The sequence below is a fragment of the Arvicanthis niloticus genome, chromosome 12 (genome assembly GCF_011762505.2).
Source record: "Arvicanthis niloticus isolate mArvNil1 chromosome 12, mArvNil1.pat.X, whole genome shotgun sequence".
Taxonomy (NCBI): Eukaryota; Metazoa; Chordata; class Mammalia; order Rodentia; family Muridae; genus Arvicanthis; species Arvicanthis niloticus.
The window spans coordinates 20616837-20637401 of NC_047669.1; the positions used below are offsets into that span (position 1 = coordinate 20616837).

The window sequence follows — 20565 nt, forward strand, 5'->3', positions numbered from 1 at the left end:
GAGAGGACAACAATTCCCCCAGGGGTGGAGGGAGAAAGAGCAGAAGTTTTAGTTAGAAAAAAAGACAACTGCCAGTAAGTGGTGGCTCAGTGGGTGAAAAGACTTTGCCACCAAGTCTGGCGACCTGCATTCAGTCTACTGGACCCATATGGTGGAAGGAGAGAACCAGCTCCTGCAGACTGTCCTCAGACCTACACACACACACACAGACATGTTATAACATTTTAAAGGGGGGACGCGACTAAAATAGTATCTTCAGTATATTATATTTATAGGAATGCATAACATGTGAAATGTACATTTTGAAGTTTCATCCACAACTTATAACGTTTACTGCAGTAATAATAACAAGACAGCAGGTCGGCACTTTACAACATTACGCATGAGTGAGTCAGACTGTCAGACTTACAAATAAAATATTTACAAGCTACCTTTACAAAACAACATCATGTGCATACAAAATGAACAACTGCAGGGAAAGTTAAAATAATAAGACAACCAAAACCCAAAAACCCCAGAAGATACACTTAAGGCAGACCAGCAAGACACTGAAATAATTAAGGCTGTGGAATTCTTCTGCACCTTGAAAATATAGAGCTATTTACCAATACTGTGGAGTGATTTTTAAATCAATTGTCACAAGTCTGATGTAAATATGTACTTATATGTATATGTGTAATGGTCACTATGGGGAAACCTGTCCACTTATGGATAAGGCCTTTTATGTGGATGGCCAGAGAAGCCCACCACAAATTCTCAAAAGGCTTTGGGGGTAGGGATCACTCAAAACCAAGAAGTGTTGGCCCAATTTGAAAATCAGATATTAAACTTCAAATATTATCCAGGCATAATGGCATATACCTTTAATCCCAGCACTCAGGAGGCAGAGGCAGGCAGACCTCTGTGAGTTCAAGGCCAACCTGGTCTACAGAGTGAGTCCCAGGACAGCCAGGCCTACATAGAGGGACCCTGTCTCAACAAACAAACAAAAAATCCAAACACACACACACACAAAAGAATTCAAATATAGACTTTTGAGTAAACAGAATCACATAAATTATAGTCTCAATGTGTTTCATACTTTGTTCATTTGGCCATGTGGACTTCAGAAATCAGCAAATTAATTCCCATGTGACTAGAATTCTCCATGTATTATCCCTAATGGTTTTGAATGGTCCTAAATGGTTTTCCAGTAGAAAAACTGACCCACCTGGGCTGCCTGAAAATGGATAGATTTCTGCATATGAGCAATAACATATACATACATATTATACACTATATACATGTACAGATGTACATATATCCATATTTTCCAACAGTTTGCCCTCCATTGACGCTGTTCTTTGCATAAATAGCATTTTCACAAGGGTATGTCTAGTTTTCAACAGTCTTTCTATTTATCCCTCTTCTAGTTTGACTTACTTTCCCACAGAGTAGTCTGAAGTTCAACAGAAACAGAAGTAAAAGCACCAGGGTTTTTGTTTTTTTTTTTTTGTTTTTTTTTTTTTTTTAAATCAAACACAGAGGTGAAAGATATGGCTTAAGTTAGTAAGAGAAGACGGAAGTTTTGTTAACTTGAGATTCATAGCCACCGTCTTTGAGGTCACAGTAACGGTCTTCATGGACTCAGTTCTTGATGGAAGTGGGGGATTGCTGCAGCTCCTATCCCTGCACTGGCAGATTTACTTGGTTAAATTAACATTCAGGAATCCTAAGACTTGCTATCTGCACTTTTCCTTGCTCTTCCCCCTTGTGAAGTAGGTTATCTGATTGAACTGTTGGGTTGGTCATTCAGATAAAAAAAACGAGATCTGACCACAATTTGGAAGTTCTTGACAGTAGCCCAGGAGTGTTAATTTTAGCCTTTTAATTAATATCATTTAAGATTAAAGCACTGTAGTGGAATGACCGTATTCTTCTCCCATAACAACTTATATTTAAAAAAATAAGAGAAAAATGTCTTTCATAACAAATATGGCCATATGATATTTCTGTATTCAATTTCCATATGGATTTTTCATTAAAAACATTTCCTATTTTTAAAAAGTCTGTCTATGGATAAATTTCAGCCCCTTTGAGCTCTTTAAGATGAATGAGAGTGAGAGACTTACCATTTTCAGAAAATAATTACTATCATAGTATCCTCTTTTCTGTCAGTGGGATCTATGTGAGCGTTTCCTTTCGCCTATTCTCGGTCTAATAATTCCTTCCCTAAAGGTCTTTAGATTTCAAATAACAAAAAAATCATGAGGTGTGTTTTTTTTTAAATAAATAAATAAATAAATCTGTTGAAAGCTTATATATGTTTGCCTAACCCAGACTCCAGTGTAACGTTACCCAGGCAAGGACAGAATATGGTCTACGTTCCTCAAAACCCACTGTCTACTACAGAGACCCTTTGTGTTCAATTGATTACCCTCTATCAGGTATAGAGGAGAGAGTTTCTATTAACACAGAAAAATAACCCCCATTTACTTTAGATTGCATTTTCTCTATCATTTTCTCAAAAATCTAACCTGCCATGTTTTTCAAGATAGGCAAGAAAAGAAAGAAGGATGAGTGGTCAGTCCATAGACATAGAGGTTTGGAGACAACAGAAGACAACTCTGGATGAACAGAGCCAAAGTTCTCTTTCTCTAACATCTAATTCTCTTTCCCACTGTGGGTATCACTTGCCTTTTCTAGAAGATTCCTGTGGGACTCTAAAGAAATGAATTGTGACAAGGGAGTGTATTGGATTCTCACATCTGCCCTTCCAATGAGTAAAGTAGCTATTTGGATTCTTCTTTGTCCGCCCCCAACCCCAACATAAAGCTTGGAAGGGAAAGAAATGGCTGGCTGGCTTGGAAAGCATCAGACTCTCATGTCTACCCTAAGAAATACTGAAGAAAACAGCTTATGGGCATTTAAGGCCTCCTCAGCTCTCCCAAACCCTTTTCTGTAGACAAGCTCTTAAAGGGTGGAAATTATAAGGTAAGAACAAACAACATGTATACGGGGAGGACCCAGACCTTCCAAATGAGAAGCAATTTACAGAGGTTAACCTCAGGAGTTTGTAAACGGTACCCAAAGATAAGACTGAGGGAAACTGGAATGTTCAAAGTTACTGTCAATAAAATTCTAAGCACTGGCAGTGTGTAGCACTTGAAGAAAATCAAAATATCATATAGATGTGTCAACAAGGATATTTTTCTCAACATTCTTAAGAGATTAATGTTCTCTCTTCTTCTCCCCAAATTCCATTTTATCAATGGGGACATTTGGGTCAGAAAACAACAAAAGACTCCCTGGAAGAAAGAATGAGTGTGGAATAGCTGAGATGAAGACCCAAAAAGGCCTGTTCCCATTCTACATTCAGATATTCTCATTTAAAACATATCTTAAACCTAAGGGAAAACAGACTGCAGTATCAGCAAATCGAAATGTAATTGAACTTCACTCTCCACCTCCCCTCTGAAAGGCACTATGATTGATAAAGGCTTTGTGAGGCACAAAGCTGAAGCCAGCTTTCCCCTCTGCCTCCTCTACCCCCACTCAGGTTGCTGATGGCTGGGAGACACCTGAAGGACACATCCGACATTACGATGGGTTTGTTTTTCCCTTTGTCCTAACAGTTTTTAACCATATTCAGTTATAAGTGGGTAGTAATCTGTTTAATTTCAAACAAATGTAAATGGTGCAAAAATTATTAGAGCTGTCATCAGGGACACTGGATTGGCCCTGATCTTTTCCATCTGTCTGTACCCCCACCCTTTTAACACAAAACAAAGGAGCTCAAGATGGTGAATAGAACCCAAACAAGAAATCTTCGACTTGGAGAGTGGCAGCTCACTCTCCCCAAGAACAACTGGGAGGGTATTAGGAGTGGGAGATTCTCTCCTCCTCCCCCTTCTCTCTTAGTTCTAAGTCTCCCTGTGAAAACAGGTACAGAAGAGTGGTCCTGGGTTCTTCTTCTCCAGCCACCGTTGAGCACAACTGTACTCCAAACTATATTTCCTTGCCCTGTCAATGGGGTTTCTCCTAATTCCCATCTTGCTAGGGAGAATTCTCCAGCCAAGACTATCTTGGCCCCTAATGGAGGGACCAGGTGCTTCGTAGACAGGGACTTCCCTGTTCACTTCACTCACCAAACTACACAAAGAATGCCCCCTTTCTCTCAGTAAGCCCCCGAAGCTTCCACTACTTCTACAGGTGTACTTGAGCTGCCATTAACACAGTCACGTCCCTTTCCTTTCCTGGCTTCCCTGTGTACCTGGGGCAATTCCATGTGGCCCCATGTCTAGACCATCCCACCTCTGACACAAACACAGCTGTGAAAACTTGGCTCTCCACAGAGTTCTGCCACATACAACATCTTTTCAATATGGCCCTTCTGTCATGTCTGAACACCACTGTCCTAGGCTCTGTTCCCTCCCTAGCAGAAACTTGACCGGTCAGAACAATTCTAAGTGACTCCGCAGGAAGCCCTTCTTTCAAGACAGCCATAGTGGACAAGTGGACAGAACGGACCTGGCCATGTCACTTTCCGGATCTTTGGATTCCTCAGAGCCTGCATTTTATCTTACAATAAGCCCTCTGGCCCAAGGCTTTCCTCCTTAATGCTACGTTTCTTAATAAAGACATGTTTATTGTTTTAAAAAAATTTTTAGTAAGCATGCTTTGTGTATTCATCATGGTTTAAATGAAAATATGTGAAGGTAAGCTCTGAGGGAGTGAGGCCTGCTGACCCAGGGCCACCCGAAGACAAAGAAACTACAGTCAGAGTCGGTTTCCACATATTTGGTTAACCCCCAAAATACTAGGTGCTAGTCTTATTGCTTTTTACTTTCTACTGATTTATTTCCCTATAATCTTGGATGAATTGAGATGGAGGATGGACGATGAGTAATCTGACTTTGAAACTGATGGGGGGAGTGTGATGAGTATTTTAATTCTATATTCCCACCATGGGAATAAGTGTTTTATACATTAAAATTAGACAGTTCCCATCATGTCTCCTTTAAATGGTTTAAACAGTTTTGCAGTTCTGTTTTTCCCTTCCCAGATTCCTGTTACATAATTTCAGTTTTCTCAGTTCCTACTAGCAGGAGTGACACGATGACATGAAACCCAATTTACATAAACATTTCAGTTATATATATATATATATATATATATATATATATATATATATATTTTAGAATATTATTTGCATCAAAGCAATTTTTAAAGCACACGCTAGGAAACAAAGGGTGAGTCGTGTACAAACAGAAAATAATTAAAAAACAAAAACAAAAAACCAAACATTCCCCCACTCCCCCCTTCCAACAGAAGAAGAAGAAGAAGAAGAAAAAAAAAAAAACCCAACAAAACAAAAAAACCATGAAGTGCCCTGGTTAATTTGGTTTCCCTCCGGAGGGCACCGGGCAAAATCTTGTAAGGAGAAAGCGGCACTGGCCTCAGAATATAATTGGTCCTTTTAGTGCAGAGACATTGGTGGCTGTGTGGTGATAGGTATTGCTATCACAGTTAAAACCCCATGCTGTGTTAAAGTGATAGGTCAGGCTTTGCTCCATGGCTTCAGGAAGGACTTAGGATGAGCCTTTCAAAGGCTTTGATGGCTGCCTCCTTTTGGTGAGCACCCCGAAGCTTCATGAGGGGTTAGGATAAATAAATAAAGCAAGCTAACTTTCTGAAAACTGTATTCTACAGCTATGAAATCAGAAAGAGCTGCTACGCTGTTCACAGGAACTGTAGGAAAAGTTTCCATGTGCCCTTCTGTCCGAACTTGTGATATTCACTTACCTATGGCAGGCCCAGGGTGGCTATAAAAACACCCCCCACCCCCTCCACATTCTTACTAGATTTGGATTTATTTCCTGGCAGTCTTTCCCACAGGAGGAACTCTGAGCTGCCAGTGAGTTCAGAGGGGAAGCTTTGATACACAGAACCTATCTTATTCAAACAACCCATAATGGAGGAAAAAATATCCCATTCACAGCTCACAAAAGGGTCGCATTGCTTTCTCTTAATACACAGGTTTTGATAAAAGATCTCTATACAAGATTTATAAAATGCTCTAAAAAACTTGTCATCTAATTGTGCTTAGTCAAAATAATGCGATGCTTCGGTAAATAAATTACTGTCTTAACGGGAGCACTCAAAGTTACTTATGATTGATTTCATATAGAACTCTATATTATAAAACTCTGAAACCTGAATGAGATCTATTATATTGTATGTGTATATGTATCCTGTTAAGAAACTATATCTAAGCCATCGAAAGCAGAATAGCTGACATCTCTGTTAAATAGAACTTTTTTTTTTTTTTTTTTTTGCTTAAATTTTCAATGGAATCAGAAACCTACTATACTGCTCAGTGGGTGTACTGCTTGCCCACTTAAACTGCTCATTTTGGAATGTACAATTAACATTTTTATACCAAGTTCTATCTTGTTAGCCTTGCCCTTTCTTTTAATACTTTCTGTAACTCTGTATCTTTACTTCTTCAGCATGACCTTCTGGAATGCTCCTGGGATTAAGGTGACTTTCACGATGCTCAGACCCCACGCAACCACAGACAAGGTTTAAGAGGACCACCTCTCAGTCCAGAGAACCACATGGAGTGAAATGATGAACAGAGTTATTTACAGACACGCTTAGTCTTGCTTTGGTTCACACTGCACTTCTATGTGAAACCGCAGGGGGTTATGGGATAGCTAGGTCCCTTGGTTCACCCTGTTGACGATGTAACTCTTGACATTGGGAATGGGACGCACATCATTCTGGTGCTTGCGGCGTTCTATGAAGCAGGCCAGACGGGAGGTGTCTAAGGGGATCTTAGAGTAGCTGCCATTGTGGGGCTGTAGCCAGGGATGCTGCAGGCATGTGGCTGCCGTGGGCCGCCTCCGGAAGTCCTCCTGTAAGATTACGTTGATAAAATCCCTGGCAGCGTTGCTCACACCGCAGAAGTACTCATGGGGGAAGCTGAAGTCCACCCTACACACGTTGATACAGGTCTCCTCTTTGCTCTCATCTAAGAAGGGGGAGACCCCACTAAGCATGACATATGTCAGAACCCCGATGCTCCAGATGTCTGTGCCCAGTGAGACAGGGATGCCTTGGATCACTTCGGGGGCAGCAAACTCAGGGTTCCCCAGCAGATGGTGGATGTGGAAGTGGCCTGAGATCTGGACAGCATCTTCCAAGTCGATAAGCTTCACTCGAGGTACTGGGATCCGGAGGTCAATAAGCAGGTTCTCAGGCTACAGGGACCCAGGAAGGCAGGGACAAGAAAGGCAAGATCAGATCTTTGTTGACCCCAAGCTGGAGTCGGTTAGCTAACACAGTTCTATTATTCTTTGGTTCAGTTTGTGCATGTGGAATATTCCCTATGCAAAGGCAAGGGAGGTTTCAAACTCACTAAACTCTGGGCTTACGTGGCACTTTAGATAAGTTGGTTAGCATCGGGGAAGGGGTACAGGACTAACTGTATACTCCTGGCTGGCCTGGAACTTACTATTTATACCAGACTGACCTGGAACGTATAGAGATCCTCCTGTCTTTGTCTCCTGACTGCTGGGCTTATGAGTAAGAGCTGCTGCACCCAGCCTGTACTTTCTCACCCCAGTGTTAGAGAGCCAACCCAGGACCTTATGCATGCTAAGCAGGTGTTCTACTACTAAGTCATACACCTATTCCAGAAGAGCTTACCTTCTTACCTACCCTTTGTTTTTGCAGTGAATCAAGAAAAGAAATAGCTTTTTAAGAAAAAAGAAGCTTCTCAGTAACTGTGTATGTGTGTATACACATACTGTGTGTGTGTGTGTGTGTGTGTGCGCATTTCTGGGTGGTGGTAACATGGGCCTTTAATCTCAGCACTTGGGAAGCAGAAGCAGGTGGATCTATGAGTTCAAGGCCAGCTTGGTCTACAGGGTGAGTTCCAGCATAACCAGGGCTACACAGAGAAACCCTTTCTTGAAAAAAATTATTTTTTTATGTGTATGTATCTTTATGAGTGTATTCCATGTGGGTGTGTTGGAGGCCATAAGAAAACACTGGATACATTACAGTTGGAGTTGCAGGTGGCTGTGAGCCCAACAATGTGGGTGCTGGGAAAAGAACTTGTGTCTAAAGCACTGACTCACCTCTCCAGCCCTCATAAATTCCTTTCTTTTACAGAATGAAGGAGAACAGGACATTAAGTGATATCTATAAAGTTAGACTACTTGGTTAAAACTTTCATGCCTTCTCTTACCCCAGGTGCCACCATCTCTGTGGTGTGTTCTTTTTTCATTCCTGAACAATGCACTTAAGTAGGGTGAAAGTCTAGTTCTAGTTTAATAGTCACATGATGTCACAGTAAGTAGACAAAAGAAATTTCAAACTTTTCCTGAGCAGCAGTGGCACACGCCTTTAATCCCAGCACTTGAGAGGCAGAGGCAGGCGGATCTCTGAGTTCGATGACAGCCTGGTCTACAGAGTGAGTTCCAGGACAGCCAGGGCTACACAGAGAAACTCTGTCTTTATAAAAACAAAATGAAACAACAACAATAAAAAGAAATTCACATTTGTATTCCTTAAGGAAATGGCTGGTGAGCTGAGCTCATCTATTTCACTGCACCAGGCACTGATTTTTTATTACCTTTATGTCCAAATGTGCAACTCTGCAGTTGTGAAGGTACTGCAGAGCTTCCATGATGTCTCGGATGTAGAAAGCTACCTTTTCTTCCATCAGCTCATCGTGATTCATAAGGTAGTCCAAGAGTCGGCCGTCATCCATCCTGAAAGCAAGGGGGAGGGGGGTGGATAAATAGAGAAATGACCCATGTATATTGCTTAAGAATCTCTATGAGGTCTCTTATTAATAAAGTTTAGTGTTTCAACACACATGTATTTTAGAGCCCAAAGTAAGTGCCACATTCAGAACTAGAATGAATCAAGTTAAAAATGCATTATGCCACAGGAGAAATTCTTATAGCTTTGCTTACAGAACACTGTTTTGTTGGCTTTAAGGTCTAACCTGGCTTTAAGAGGTTAGGTTGAAGGAAAAGAAAAGTCTGGTGCCTATAGTGAGCCTCATACATGTTAAAGGTGTTTTCACTTCTAGCATTTTTAGATGGGAGAAGTGTGAAGGTGGAAAGCTTTGTGCTCGACATATCTGATCTCTTCTTAACTCCTTCACCTTTCTGACAGTTTGCCAACTTTTAAAGACTGAAACTGGGATAAGTGGAGCCAGCCATATGCAGATTTGGATTCTGGTTCTGCCTCTTACCAACTGGTGGCTGTAGGCAATCACTTAAACTCCCTGTGCTTTGGCTTCCCTGAAAGGTACCATCTTTTAAGGTGGGGATAGCAACTGGCTGCCAACAGCAACATCAATGGCAAAATAAGACCTACTCATATGTTTGAAAACTTGGTCCCCAGTTGCTGGAACTGTTTGGGAAGAATTAGGAGGCGTGGCCTTGTTGGCAAAGGTGCGGCACTGAGGCAAGCTTTGAAGGTTTCAAAAGCCCATACCATTCCCAGTTAGTTTCCTGCTTTGTGCTTGTGAGTCAAGTTGTAAGCTCTCAACTACAGCTCTAGAACCATGCACACCTGCCTGCATGCTCCTCACCATGATGGTCATGGACTCACCCACTGAAACTGTAAGCCCCTAATAAACTCTTTCTTCTATATGTTGCCTTGGTCATGGTGTCTCATCACAGAAAGAGAGAAGTAACACACAGTGCTGAATAAACAGTAGCTATTTCTAGGTTCCCTGTGCCCTTTTGTAACAAGAAGTGATCAAACCTTTAACATGAAGTGGGTCATTTGAGATACATCTCAGGAAATGCCCATGTCAAGTAGCGTGATCCAGTATAGGAATAACTTTCGACTGTAGCTGAAACCTGCATGGCCGTCTTGCATAGCAGTCTTCGTTTTCTCCTTTAATTTGTTCCTTGCTATGGGACCCTTCTATTTTATTGATAGGTGAAAAGGATGGAGTCCCTGGAAGGCTCCCTCCTTCCCTCTGACCTTCTAGTTATGAAGCAAGAGAGGCAAGAGCAGAAAGGAGTGGTGCTGTGCTCATCACATGGAGCTCCAGGAGATACTTAGAACAAATAAGGGGGACATTTACAGCAACACTGTCCCAAGCCCAGAAAGGATCAACCGCCCCACCCTCCTTAGAGCTATTCTCCAGCCTGCATCCATCTGAGATGAGGGAATGGAAATCTCGATTTTCTGGTAGAGGAGGGTTGCACCAGTTACCCCTATTGACCACTACAGGCAGAGCAAGATTGAGCACGTGGTTCCACTCAGGCCTTGCTTCCCTGAAGATCACATCCAACAAACAAAGCACGGTTCTATGCTCTCATAGCCCTGAGTAATGTATTGTACTGGCTGGTTTTGTGTCAACTTGATACAAGCTGGAGTTATCACAGAGAAAGGAGCCTCCCTTGAGGAAATGCCTCCATGAGATCCAGCTGTAAGGTATTTTCTCAACTAGTGGTCAAGGGTGGGAGAGCCCATTGTGAGTGATGCCATCCCTGGGCTAGTAGTCTTGGGTTCCATAAGGAAGCAAGCTGAGCAAGCCAGGGGAAGCAAGCCAGTAAGTAACATCCCTCCATGGCCTCTGCATCAGCTCCTGCTTCCTGCCCTGCTTGAGTTCCAGTCCTGACTTCCTTTGGTGATGAACAGCAATGTGGAAGTGTAAGCTGAATAAACCCTTTCCTCCCCAACTTGCTTCTTGGTCATGATGTTTGTACAGGAATAGAAACTCTGACTAAGACATGTATGGTCTCTGGTATTTCCCATGCCATATTTAAAGCATCATTTATCTCTTGGTCTTAACTATTGCACTTACAGCCCCTAAGGATAAGAGCTGTATCTTTCTGTGCCTAGTCCTACTGCAAATTGAAATGCCAAGGCAGGCTGTTGTATCCATGGGATGCCTCCTTACACTGGGAAAAAGGGAGGGGTGCCAACCCCAGTGTGGTCTTGGTGGGGACAGAGTGACATCGTTCTTGCCCTTGGGAGAGGGCCCTGGTGTGAGCCTCTATGAGTGTCAATGGCTGCTGTGTGTGTAAGGCTTGTTTGTGTAATAATGTAACAGTGGAGAATTCTTTCCTTCTGAGGAATGTCCTCCCTGTTAACATTAATGACTCCATGATAATTAGAAACAGCACAGGAGTCGAGGGTGTGGCTATGTCTCAGCAAAATGGTAAACACTGGGACCTTCAGGACAGCCCTTAAGGCTATGGAAAAGAGCTCTAAATACATGAGTTCTCAACTATGTAAAAATATAAGGATGCAATATGAATTACTAGATTCACAATCTAAAGGAACACAGGCAGCTGCATTAATGAGCCAGCTTGTCAGACAGACAGACACAAAGGCAAGCCAGTTCCTAAGTCCAAGGTCAGCCTGGGGCACATCGAGTCAAAGCCCTGGTGTGGTAGAAATGGTGACTTCAGGACAGGGTCCCACCCAGCTAGCTAATCATCTATGTTTAACAAAGGCAGGCAGATCTCTGAGTTCTCTTGCAACGTTAAGAAAAAAATGTATGCTTGCTGGTTCCTAAGAATTAAAGGTCTGGGGTCACAGGGATGCTGTCTTATATGATAACCAAAAGGTAACTTAATGTAAATGACTGAATTGATATACAAATTTAAAAAATGGGCTTTTGGTCTGCATGAGATGAGCTAAGCAGAATGTGATAGCAGTTCTTTAGAATTTTCTCTTTCAAGAGCTGAGCTGTCTGAAATCTCTGGAGAGAGAGAAAAAAGCTATTCAAGATTTTTTTTTTTCTAACAGGATTTCTGACTTGGTTAGAAGATCCAATAATTTTTTTATAGCAGCTTTTCTGACTTTGGTTAGAAAATCCATGAACTATTCAGATAGTTTTTAGAATGTTTACTAGCAGAGAGAGCTCTCGCAACCAGAAAGTTCTTTAGAAAGGAAGAAAATGCTGTCTAGAACAGAGTAGAACACACACACACACACACACACACACACACAGCAGTCTGGAAAGCCATTTCAACAGAACCTAGGCTGACAGCTTGAACCCACAATTTGATTTCTGTAGGGGCGGTTCTGAAGCTAAGGTCCTGTTCACCAATTGGTTCTTGATCTGTCAGTAGAGAAAGCCATGAGCCAATTGCTGGTCAGAAGGGACGGGAGGGACTTCCATGTCATTGGAGGCAAGCAGGGAGACGAAGAGCCAGGCAATGTCTCAGGAGGAGTGGTGGCCGCTCTTATAGGCGGGGTTGTCAGAGATGTTTAGTAGTGACTAGATTCATCTGACCGACTAAAGTAGGGGCAGGTGGGAGGTTGGAGCTAAGATTATTGATAAGGGCCGGGTGGTGGTGGCGCACGCCTTTAATCCCAGCACTTGGGAGGCTGAGGCAGGTGGATTTCTGAGTTCGAGGCCAGCCTGGTCTACAGCGTGAGTTCCAGGACAGCCAGGGCTACACAGAGAAACACTGTCTCGAAAAACAAAAAAACAAAAAGAGTATTGATAAGGGCATGCTTTTCCAGACAGGAGATAAGTAGCACCTAGCAATTGTGCCAAGAAGGCAAGTTAAAAATGAACAATTGTGTATGTGTGTTTTTTATCCATGGATTCAAGAGAAGTTGGGCAAGGGCTGGTAGTGCAGCCCATTCCCGAAGCTTAGGTCGGGTATCAAAAAGCTATACACAATGAACTTCGAGTTGTTTGTTTTCGAAGCTCTCAGACACCCCTTCTCTCAGAATTCCTCTCCCAAGCCAAGGTTGGTCCCTAGCAAGGGTTGGGGGGGGGGGGTGTGGGGAGGAGAGGAGGGAGAAGTTTTGATTGGGATATAAAGTAAATAAACAAATGAATTAATGAAAAAGGCTATATCTTTCTACATTTGATATCTAGATAATCTGCCATTCCAGAAATGTCTTAGATGGAAAATTCTAGGTAGTAGATTGGGGTGCTATGGCTATAGATTGATAGATAAACTTCTCTTGTTCCAACACCACTGCTGTCAATCAGTCAACCACTAGGAAAGTCTTCTTAAATGAGCCAAGCCTGAGAGTACATAATAGGAAGAAAATGAAAATAAGGGTAAGAAATACAGATTACAGCTAGGGAAGAGAAATAAGTTCTGGTGATCTAGTTTATAGTATGGTTAACCAGAGTTAACAATATGAACTGTTAATATATTTCAATATCTTGAGAAGAGAAATTGTTTTTCAAAGTGTTTTCGTTACAAAGAAACAACTCATGATAATATTCTGGTTTGATGATTACACAATGTATACATTCAATGAAACATTGTACCCCATAAATATGAAACATGAAATGAAGCTTAGAAAAACTAGGAAAAGCATAGTGAGAAGACATGGTTTCAAGATCTACTGTATGGATCCAATAAAAGGATGGATTCTCCACCCATGCTTTCATTGAGATTGCTTTAAAGACCTTCTCCATTCTTGATTTCTCTAGTCTGTAGAGTGAGAACTACATTAATATAAAGCTGGAGCTGAAAGAAAACATGGTCCATAGGACACTTTATAAACCATAAGGCACGGAATGAAATGTGACTCTTGTCCATTAATTGTAGGCAATGGAGAACCCAGGCAGATGAGGACCCCACTAGAGATATTATGTCTGTACTCACAATTCCAAAATCAGGATGTAGGACGTGGGGGACTCGTAGGTGTCATGGAGAGTGATGTACTGAGGGTGCTGCAGATGCTGGAGCAGGGCGGCCTCGTGCGCAGCCTGCTCCTTCTTCTTCATTTTTTTGCTCACAAATTTCACAGCAACATCTTTGCGGGTTGCTTTGTGAATGCATTTCTTTACAATGGAGAAACGGCCTCTGCGAGACAAAGGAGGGGGTGGTTTCCAAGGTTCATCAGTCATCAGGGCATCATTTACCAGAATATGTTAGGGTGTGTGTGTGTGTGTCCACAGGTACACACATGCACGTGCATGTGCACACATGCCCAGGTGCATCGCTGAGACAGTAACATCTTACAAGTTGAGTGTTCCTAATCCAAAAATCCAAAATCCAAAATGCTCTAAAATCTGACACCCTTCGTGTGCAGACATCGAATTACTGTGGAAAATTCTACAGCTGACTTCACACGGTGAGTGACAAAGTACAGGTACACTGCCACATTACTAGACACCTTCAGGCAAAGGAGTGCATGAAATACAGGTGGCTACTTTTAGACTTGGGTCCCAGACTCAAGACATCTCTTTGTGTACATGTACATAGTTCCTAACATCCTTAGTGCAGAAACGCTTCTGGTCCCAAGCATTTTGAAGAAGAGAGATCAAGCAATATTAGAAATCTTTCTGGGGCTGGAGTGATGGCTTCATTCTCAGCATCCACAAGGCTGCTCACAACTTTCTATACCTTCCAAGGTATCTTATGCCCTTTTCTTTGCCAGATACATATGTGGTGCATATACATCTGTGCAGCACTTAACCGTGCTCATAAAATAAAAACAAATAAATTAGAAAAAAAAAAGAAAGAAATTTCCTCCTGGGACTGGTAATTTGGCTCAGGGCATAAAGGCACCTGCTATCTGAAGACATAGACCTGACAGCCTAAGCCCGGTGCCTGAAACTCACATAAAAGCATGAGAGTATTGACTCCACAAATTTGTCCCTGACCTCTACACATGTGCCGTCCACACATGGGATGTGGCATGTGTGCACTGCTCCCCCCACAACATAATACACATACACACATATGAATACATAATGAAATGAAATCTTTCCTTCTGTACTTTCAATTATGATATTATTATTATTTAAAAAGCCATCTCTACTTTCTCATCATCCTAGGCTCTTTCAAACCTCAAAGGTAAACTAAAACAAGTTTTTAGCCAAGATATTTCTGTGCTATTTGGAGCATCAAGTATGGGTTTGTTTTCTTTTCTAGACAGAATATACTTCTGCACAGAGAACGATGGGCTGGAGAGATGGCTTAGTGGTTAAGAGCCCTTGTTCCTGCAGAAGACTGGGGTTCAGTTCCCAGCACCCGCATGGTGGCTCACAACCATCCATACCTACAATTTCAGGGGATCCAACAACCTCTTCTGGCCTCTACAGGGACCAGGCATGCATGTGGTGCACAGACATACACAGTCAAAATTCATACACATAAAATAAATTAATTTTAAAAAAAGAAAGTAAAATGAATATATGAAACTTTAAAAAAATTCCCTTTTAAAAAATTTTATGTGTATGGCTATTTTGCCTACATGCATGTCTGTGCACCATGTGTGTACAATGCTCCCAGAGGCTAGAAGAGAGAACCCTTGGTTGTGAACCACCATGTAGGTGCTAGGATTGAATTCAGGTCCTGTGGAAGAGTAGCCAGTGTTCTTATCTACTAATCTCAAATACAAAAACATCTTTATAAAATTTTGCCATGCTTTACCCACAGAGCAAGTTTGAGCAAGTTCTTTGATTACAGTGCAATGAAATTAGAAGTGAGTAACAAAATATAACTTAAATCTTACATATATCAAAGCATTTTATAGTACTTATAACTCATTATAATTGGTTCAAGAAATAAGCCATAGTCGAAAAATACACAGATACAATGATAATGAAAATATCATAGATCAAAATTAGAGACATGTAACTAAAATTACACTTCTGGGAAAATTTTGAGGTTTAAAAATCTTATATTACACCTGGCCTGGTGTCACATGCCTTTCATCCCAGCACTGGGAAGGCAGAGGCAGGCAGATGTCTGAGTTCAAGGCCATTCTGGTCTACAGAGTGAGTTCCAGGATAGCCAGGGCCCCTGTCTCAAAACCAAACCAAACCAAACCAAACCAAACCAAACCAAACCAAACCAAAATGAAACAAAGAAAAAGCTAAGTTTTTCTTACAACAAGGCAAGCTTCCAACTCCAGTAAAGAAAAAAATGGAAGAACATTCCCAGGAATGCCCTAGCTGTTTTCCAACCAAAAGAGACAAAAATCGAAAGAAACACCAACAAACCAAGCCAGTCATTCTCCTGTTGTGAGATGGATGGTATCCTTACCTGCCAATCTCGTTCAGTTCCGTGTAAGCAGAATCAAAATTTTCCTTCCAAGAAATGGTGGCACCGTCAGCAGCTGCATCTTTGAGAGAGAGAGAATCCACATGTGACATTACGAAGATATTTCAGCATAATAACCTCAGGGAAGTTCTTATGACTAAATACTCTTTCACGGCCACCCAGTGGTGAAAGGCTGTGATTCTCTGGACTGTTATTTTAAAAATGTCCAACGGGGGTGGATATGGCAGGGTCAAGCAGCCGATCGTTCCCTCAAACAGAGGGAGATCGTGGGACAGGATCAGAAATATAGCTTCACAAAAAGTCAGAGAAACATAGGAAGGCGGAAAGAGGAACCCTGGGAGGACTAGAAAAATCAGTGAAAATTCGGGGTATGGGCAGCAGAGAGGATGAGTGAGCTGAAGGCCGTGGGGGAAAAGAGGGAAGCAGTGTGGGCGAAGTGTTCTAGAGACTTCTCTGCCTGACATCACTGTCCTTGTCCTTCTGCAGGCTTTTCCTATAGTTCTCAGCCTTCCTAATGCTTTGACCCTTTAATACAGATCCTCAGGCTGTGGTGACCCCGACCATACCATTATTTCATAGCTACTTCACAATTGTCATGTTGCTATGAATTGTAATGTGAATATCTGATATGCAGAGTATCTGCTCAAGACCCACAGGTTGAGAACCGCTGCTCTATATGACCTGATTGAACTTTACCCAGGACTGGTTCTCCTGGGTGATTCTGACCTTGTACGGCGTGTTAATCCTTGTTACACACACACACACACACACACCCCTGCTGGGGTGTCTGCTGGGGATCAGGTCTCAGAAGTAACAAGTTTCTTCTTTTAAAATGTCTCTGGGACCAAAATGGGCAGAGAAGGTGGGTCAGTGAGCAAGGTGGGCAAAGTGAGAACCACACTGGTAATGTATTCACATTTAGTTAGTTACACATATGTCTTAGCCAATTTCTATTTTATGTAGATCCATGTTGAAAAGCAGATTCTGGAAGGGTGGGGCAAATGTCAAGGTTTCATTGGAAGTGGCCTCCTTTCCTCTTGGTGTTTTAAGTTGTTGAGCCCAGCAGTCCCTGACACAGTGGAAAACACATGCCTGCCAGAGGCACCCAGGGGAAAACAGGCTTTGAACTCCACAAGAGATCTAAGAGGAGGTCCAGAACCAGAAAGCACACTGTAACAAAGGTCTCCTGTATATCCTTTGAGGCTCCCCTGAGGAACCCCAAAAGGCATATGATCAGCAAGGGTAGTAGGTCTAATGTTGGCTCTGAGATACCTCCTGAGACACTCCATCTGATCTGTTAAAGGTGGTCTGATGGAAGCTGCCACATGGTCCCAAGACACCTCCCCATGGGAGTTACAGTGGCCCACCGCCTTGCTTCCATTGGCTAGCTGTCCTCGGTCTGCTGGGACTGGGTCTGCTGGGACTCACCGTACTCTGGAAGGCGCACGAACTCCGAGGGCTCACTGGGAAGGCTGATTCCCCAGGGGTTGCTGGCGCTGACCCTGAACTGGTAAGGGCACCCAGGACTAAGGTCTTCAATGACCAGGTAAGTGTCCAAGGTCGAAGCTACTGACTGCTGCCAGACCTGGGAACCTAGAGAGACAGAGTCAGAAACATTGTTTCAAAGGCCTAGAAAATGGAGAGAGTCAGAGTCAAAGGCATTGTTTCAAAGGTCTTCAGCAAACAAAGACAGGGAAATGAACAGCGTGGTCACGGGCTCTGAAAGCCTCCAGACCAGTTGTGGGGGATTTTGGCCCTGTTTTCCTGAGTAACAGGCTAAATGACAGCTGGTGCAAGAAGTTGGTTCTAATCTATCTCAAACGAGCAAGGTGAGGAGTTAGCACTGATTGGTTACACATGGGAAACTGTGGCCAGAAGTGTGATTAGGCCGGAAGAAAATACAAGTCAGGAACAAAATGAGAGGAAACATGCCTTTGGAAATTGAAACAAAAATTAACACACATGGGGCATATTACATGTGGAAACACTCCAGGGCACGGCACAATTCTCCCCTTTAACTTCAGCTAAAGTTCATAGAGCCCAGTGATGACCAGAGCACTAATCTTGCCTGACAGATGAAGAAGTAGGCGCCTCAGAAACACTAAACAGTGTGCCCATGAGAACTTACGTTTCTGGGATGAACTATGAACTTAACACAGAAATAGTGAAACAGCTTTCTTTTTTTTCTTTTTCTTTTTTTTCTTTTTTTTTTCTTTTTGGCTCAGCAATCACACCTGGGCTGGCCCTGCATAGCCTGCTGCAGACAGCTTTAGAAAAAGGCTGAAATATAGTTTTATAACTGCACACTTCCTCCTTAAGAAAAAAGAATTAAAATAACGCTAGAATAGAAAGAAAAGTAAAACAAACAGTCTTGGGGGAGCAAGCAGGTGCTTTAGGTTCAGTTGGGTTATTCATAATGTGGTTTGGAGCTGTGTGTTATTATTATTTTATTATTATTATTATTATTATTACTATTACAGAGTCTCACTATGTAGCTGGCTCCAGCTGACTTATGTAGAGCAGGCTGGCTTCGAACTCAAAGAGACCCTCCTGCCAATGCCTCCTGAGTGCCAGGATTAAAAGTGTGCGCCACCACACCTGGCTTAAACTATCTTTCTTTCCCCACAGTTAAAGGTATATGTGTGTATACACGTTGTAGAGTATATCTGGAGAAGGAGGGGTAGAGCTCCGCTCATCCTGCCGTGCTTTCTGGTCTAGGAGAAAAGATAGATTAGCCAACTACAGAGCTGGGTCTAGTGGGAGCTCGCCTCTTATTAACAGCCTGTTTCTTTACTCTTTAGGCTTTAGCTTCCCATCTGTAACATGGGCTCAGTAGCCCCATCTGTGTGATTGAGCTGGATAAGCAGGACAAAGCAATGAAGACACACTGCCACCTAGTGGCTGTGCCTGGACGGCACCAGAGAGGTTTCCGTTTGGGAACCGTGGGCAAATACAGCCTGGCCCCAGGCTTCTGTGCTAAACTCCCAGGGTGCCCTAGCCAGGCTGATACCAGTGAATGGGAAGATATTTGAAGCCTGAGGTTCTCGACTCTGAAGACCTCCTAAGAGGAGGTAGATATAGAAGAGCAGAGCAACACACCTTCCTCGCGGTACTCCACTGTGTACCCGGAAATAGTGCAGTTCCCAGTGCTGGCTGGGGGTAGCCAGCGGAGGATGACAGAGGTGCAGCTCCTCTCCTGTGCGATTGGGCGGTTGGGGGCTGCGGGTACACCTGTGGAGACAGACAGCAGGGCGGGTGCGACTTCTCAGAGCTGAGAGTTGCATGCCCTAATAGCATGGTGTACAGGAAAGATACCAAGAATGTCTTAAATCTGGACCATAACCTTGTCCACAAAGCACATCTTTCTCTAAGCCCAAGGGAGGCCTAGGAGATGGGACATGCTGTCTGACAACCTCCCTCAATTAAACATGGTCAGGAACCATGTTGGAGGAGGTTAGCAGGGTTAAGTGTCTTCTCATTGGTCTGCGGTGCTGCCCTAGACCCTTTCTTCTGAGTCTCAGGGTGTCCTGTGTTCTGGTCATGTTCACTTAAAATGATCAGTATATAAAGTCTTTGAGGCCAGAATAGGAAAGGCAGAATAGGAGACAGCCAGGGCAGTGGGGAGGGAGGAATTTGTAGTTATTGTTTAATAGAAACAGATAATAAAAGAGTTATGTGGATGGATGGTGGTGGCCACAAACCAATGGGTGTGTCCTCAGTGCATTAAACTCTACACTTAAAAGTGGTTAAGATGCTAAGTTTCATTGTTGTGTTTTGTTACAGTTAAGAAATGCTCAGAGAGAGAAAGAGAGAGAGAGAGAGAGAGAGAGAGAGAGAGAGAGAGAGAGAGAGATTACAGCATACCTTGCACCTTAACTGTAGCAGACGTGGATGCAGTTCCGTGGTCATTTGTTGCTATGCAGGTATAAATCCCACTGTCTTGGGGCATCAGGTTGCAGATCTTGAGGGTGCTTTCCCCAGAATCACTAGGACATTAAATGGATCTTCTTCAGACTCCCACAGGGATAAAGTTGAGGGATGTGTAAAATGTCAGAGGCTTGGTTCCTGGTATGCGGAGCTGAGGGTGCATGCCTCCTCCAGCTCAGCCTACCTCTACAACTTGGGTGAACACCTTGCATCCATTTCCTTAAGTGGGGGATTCATTCATTTATTTATTTATTTCCCTTTGCATCCCAATCGTTGCTCTCCCTTCTGGTGCCCCCCCCCCAATCCTACCCTCTCACCCACTCCCCTTCTCCTCTGAGAGGGTTGAGGTCCCCTCTGGGTATCCCCCAACCCTGGCACATCAAGTCTCTGCAGAGCTAGGCGCATCCTTTCCCATGAGGCCAGATAAAGCAGCCCAGTTAGGAGAACGTATTACACCCACAGGCAACAGGTTTAAGGGTACTCCTGTTGTTGGGGAACCCACATGAAGACGTGGAGCTACACATTTACTACATATGCATGGGGAGGCCTAGGTCCAGCCCATGTATATATAATCTTTAGTTAGTGGTTCAGACTCTGAGAGTCCCTGAGGGTCCAGATTCGT

At 43.0% G+C, this 20565-nt stretch overlaps 1 protein-coding gene across 16 annotated transcripts in view; it reads right to left on the reverse strand.

Annotated features, from left to right (window-relative positions):
• Positions 1 to 242: 242 nt before the first annotated feature.
• Kalrn (kalirin RhoGEF kinase) overlaps positions 243 to 20565 on the reverse strand; it is a 592635-nt gene continuing 572312 nt past the window's right edge. For all 16 annotated transcript variants that reach the window (XM_076942866.1, XM_076942849.1, XM_076942848.1 and 13 more), the window contains 7 exons: positions 19881 to 20002; positions 19116 to 19247; positions 17445 to 17609; positions 15999 to 16077; positions 13608 to 13808; positions 8624 to 8762; positions 243 to 7244 (listed from right to left, as the gene is read on the reverse strand). In XM_076942866.1, coding sequence (XP_076798981.1) covers positions 6699 to 7244; positions 8624 to 8762; positions 13608 to 13808; positions 15999 to 16077; positions 17445 to 17609; positions 19116 to 19247; positions 19881 to 20002 — 1384 coding nt within the window. In that variant the 3' untranslated portion in view covers positions 243 to 6698. The remainder of the gene's footprint in view (positions 7245 to 8623; positions 8763 to 13607; positions 13809 to 15998; positions 16078 to 17444; positions 17610 to 19115; positions 19248 to 19880; positions 20003 to 20565) is intronic.